The following is a 4,114-nucleotide window of genomic DNA, read 5'->3' as shown; positions in this document are numbered from 1 at the left end:
TTGGGAAAAAGTACAGACAATGTTGGCAAAAATTTGAGGTTGCACAGATTGGGAAAAATTTGCCAAAAATTAAGGTTGTGCGAGATTTTAAAGAATCCCCAAATTTGAGAATAGGAAGTTCAAAACTTTGAGTTCTATTGTAGTCATGAAAAAGGCAAAAAGCTTGTGAATTTTGAATGGAGGAGTTGTACAAACTCCCAGAAACAACATTTGGGCATGTCTTAAACTAGCCAAAACTACAAAATTCCAGCCACAAACCTTCTATGGTTTGAATATAAGGGTAACAATCTTCAAGTATCTTGGTTATAAAACTTGTATTTCATATATAACCTTTAGACTAGATTAAGCTACGAATTTCTTTAAAGCTTGCCCTCGTTCAAATCGATGGGGTTAAAACCTTAGCGACTAGCAATTGGTCCAAGCGAACCTTGATGTTTGCATCGAGCGTACTAATATCGGTAACCGTTCTTCAAACCTTACAATTGCAGAAGAACTTGGGGATCTTTCAAGGAAGGTTACCGTAGGTTTGTGCTGGTTTTGATCAGATCAAACGATTACTTCCAAGGCGTGTGCTCTTACCACCATCAAGCATACTAATTCCATTCACCACGAGCCAACCATCAAGCATTACTACTTTCATTCACCATTGCACTGCAAGAGCCATTGATGGCACTGAAATCCTGTGTGTTTGATGTGCTCTTGAGGAGTGAATCATACGACATGTGATTTCAAAGACAATTCCCTGATAGGAAAGCTGTTTACATGATGAAGGCAAGGCAAGAAGCCCCTCTCTCAACACCTCATATCTATGTTTTGTATAGCCGGACTCCCCTCACTTCAATACCAGGTGAAGCTAATCAAATTGGATTTGCCTTAATACCAAAACCTACCTGAGACAAACCAAAACCCAGGAACTGCAACCCACCAAGCTGGTGCACATGGCTGTGCAGTAACCATCCCCACACCGCCAGTGCTGTCTACAGTCCCCGGAATCAATCCACAAAGCCGGTGCGCATCCAGACTGCATTGCGCATTCTGCGCAGATCCATGCCCTTCAGGGTGCGCCCAGTCCCTTGGAGCACAGAGAAGCTGCTGGAGGCGTACTTGCGTGCAAGCATCTCATGTGGAGGAACAAGCACATGATCTCCTCCTCCCTCTTGGCCATGCTTGAATTTGTGCTTAGAAGCTTGATCAACCTCATGACCAGTTTGATTCACATGGAAGCCATCATCAGCATCTACACCACCACCATCATCATCAGCATCATCACCATTGTCATCGACATCATGTGCGCCATGTTTTGAACTGCCTGCTGCTAACAATGCTGATGTTGAGGAGGAGGACGCATCATAGATGGATGCTTGCAAAGCATGGTTGAACGGGCCCTGCGGCGCCTTCGGGCCAGCGGGCACCTCATGCTTCGAAGCGCGTGCAGTGCTGTACTGAGGCCCTGTGTCTCCATTGTTGTTGGAGAGTGCCCTCTCCATTTCTGCAGTCAATAAGGATCTGATTGGGCGACGCTCCGCAGGCGCATGATGATGCTGCGGCTGATGCAGATGATGAGGATATTGGTGAATATGATAATGATGATGCTGCATCATCTTGTGCTGATCCTGCACCTCATCTCCCCACATGATGTCCTCCTCGCTGAGCTCATCCAGGCCGTCCACGTGCCCTTCAATCTTGTGGCTGGAATCCCATCCCAGCCAATGGATTTGATCCTTGTGGGGGTGGTGCTTGCTGAGTCCCAAGGCCGGCTGCCTCGCTGCCAGGCTCCCGAAATTGCTTGCAACTGTGATCATTCTCTATGAATCTGCTTATACACACAAACAAAATGTACAGAGTTTTGACGATCCCTGTCTAACTAAACCCAGGCATCCAGATATGGCTGATCAGAGCTTGCTTAGGATGATCGATGACTGATGATACATCTTCAACGTCTTCAAGCAAATGCCTTGTGAACTTTAATCTACGTTAACCTAATCTAATCAGAGTCTGATCAGAATGATCGATGATACATCTTTTGGATGTCTTGTGAGCATCTCTCTCTCTCTCTCTCTCTCTCTCTCTCTCTCTCTCTCTCTCTCTCTCTCTCTCTCTCTCTCTCTCTCTCTCTCTCTCTCTCACCCTAGCCTAACCAGAGAGCCTGATCAGGATGAATGGTGATACATCTTCAATGTCTTGAACACCACAAGGGGCAGGCAGTACAGCTTGCGCCAGCACACGGCGCGCAGGATGATGGCGCCGGCGAGGTTGGAGCCGCAAGGGCCAGGCTGCCCCTGTCCACCAGGAACGCACATGTATGTCGAGGCCAAGGAGAAGAAGCTCACACACTAGCAACAGAAACCTGCACAGGTATGGCTTCCTTTGAGGTTCAGAAGCAGATGGCAGAGAATAGGGACGATCAGGAAGCAGGAAGAAGAAGAAGAAGAAGAAGTTTAGAGGAGGAAGAACAGGATAGGGAGGCTTGGGTGATGATCATGATGATGATGATCAGGGTCTCTCCCTGTGTTACATCATATAGGAGAGGCTGTGTCTGAAAGAACTGTAGAAATAGGTACTATCACATAGGGGTTGAGAGAGAGAGAGAGAGAGAGATGGGTCCCATGAGAGAGACAGGGGGACCCCATCCTAATGATATGCCCTTATACTTAGGCTGGTGGTGATGATGATATGATGATACATGCATATACCCGTCAGGCAACTACTATACCCATGGGCCATCAAGCAACCACCACACCCATCTTGCTTTTTAGCTTTGCCTTATGCTCTACTTAGCTTTTTTGCTTTGCCCTCATGCTACTTACTTCCCTTTATCCCTGGGCACCAACCAACACTCGTGTACCACTGAGGCAAGGGCACTGGATACAAGTCTTTGATGTTGGATGTGCTTCTTTGCCCCTTCACAAGCGAAGTAGCACACTTACCTTGGTTCTTTTCTCCGTGCTACTAACCACGTTGCATGTGTTTGACATGTAAAGAAAAGCAATGAAAAAACATGCATATCAAGCTTTGGAAGAAGTGTTGATATGCTTCTTCACTTTGAAGCAACCAACCTTTCTAACGTAGGGTTTGTTCACACCACAGGAGTTACTACAAAGTGGTGGCAAGTCACTCACTAACCTTGGAGGAGTGCTTATTAGCGAGAGAAGGCATTTGGAAGGGCTTCTACAACAGTAGTCTAAGGCAAAAAAGATGCCAAGTTTAATGGCCTTCTCATAACAATTGAAGTTTAACATGATGAATAAAGCTTATAGAATTCTATCCTTCATGCTGTATGAATGGGAAGTTAGGCAACTAGCAAGTGCCTTATAGTCATTGTACATTACGTAATCAAACCTAAGGTTAGTTGTGCTTTGCGTGCATTGCTTACAACATTATGATACGATATGAGCAAGCACATGATGCTTGTAGGATGTTAAGGCAACGTTCTAAACAATTTGAAGAAGCTCACTACTATCCCCCATATTTGGGCGATTGAGAATATAAATTGCAATACATCAAAAGAATCTAGATGCCTCTAGCAACAAATTCATCCCCTCTTATAAGTTTTAAAATGTAGGGCAATGTATTGTCGGGTTTGAGTGCAAGGTGCCACTTTGATTTTTATTATCCATGTTTTACCAAGCAACAAGGCGGAAGGGGTGTCACATTAATCCACTCATTGCTTTGTCACAATGGATAGTGGGATTCTTGGGCATTTGTTAGCCTTGTTAGCACTCCACAAACCCTTCTCAAATAGGGGTTGATAGCTCAATCTAAGAGCAATAACATTTGAGCTTGTTGTAGAAGTTTCAACTCTCCTCCCAAGTCTGAGAAGTCAATCATTTATCATGGCCATACATCTATGCACCAAGCTCAATCTCTTAACACCATCATGTGGCCAAACATTTATGCACCAAGCTCAATCTCTTAACACCATCATGTGGCGAAGTTTTTCTTGCTTATCACAAAATCTATACGAACCAGCCTACTCGACCTCATATCATGGGGGACTCATGTGCCTTCCCTCATGCCTCAAAAGTATCACACCATTCAATTTGAACCCGAGAGTTGATAAAAATATAATTCACAGTTCAATTATATTGGAGCTTTGTTAAGAGCCTTTGAGAAA

The 4,114-nt window shown here is 44.7% G+C and overlaps 1 protein-coding gene across 1 annotated transcript; it reads right to left on the bottom strand.

The window, feature by feature from the left end:
- Positions 1 to 723: 723 nt before the first annotated feature.
- On the bottom strand, positions 724 to 2,510 carry LOC148019411 (uncharacterized). Its single transcript, XM_087661053.1, has one exon. It carries the CDS (start codon positions 1,800 to 1,802, stop codon positions 993 to 995), a length of 810 nt encoding a protein of 269 aa, XP_087517179.1. The 5' UTR covers positions 1,803 to 2,510; the 3' UTR covers positions 724 to 992.
- Between the last annotated feature and the right edge of the window lie 1,604 nt (positions 2,511 to 4,114).

This window comes from Lygodium microphyllum, chromosome 20 (genome assembly GCF_053477565.2).
Source record: "Lygodium microphyllum isolate KBCC chromosome 20, Lygodium_microphyllum_v1.1.10, whole genome shotgun sequence".
Taxonomy (NCBI): domain Eukaryota; kingdom Viridiplantae; phylum Streptophyta; class Polypodiopsida; order Schizaeales; family Lygodiaceae; genus Lygodium; species Lygodium microphyllum.
Note: the sequence above shows the minus strand (reverse complement) of the source record. Positions and strands in the feature narration are given on the sequence as shown.

Coding starts and splice junctions, on each gene's coding strand:
- LOC148019411 (XM_087661053.1), bottom strand. CDS start 1,802: ATGATCACAGTTGCAAGCAATTTCGGGAGCCTGGCAGCGAGGCAGCCG.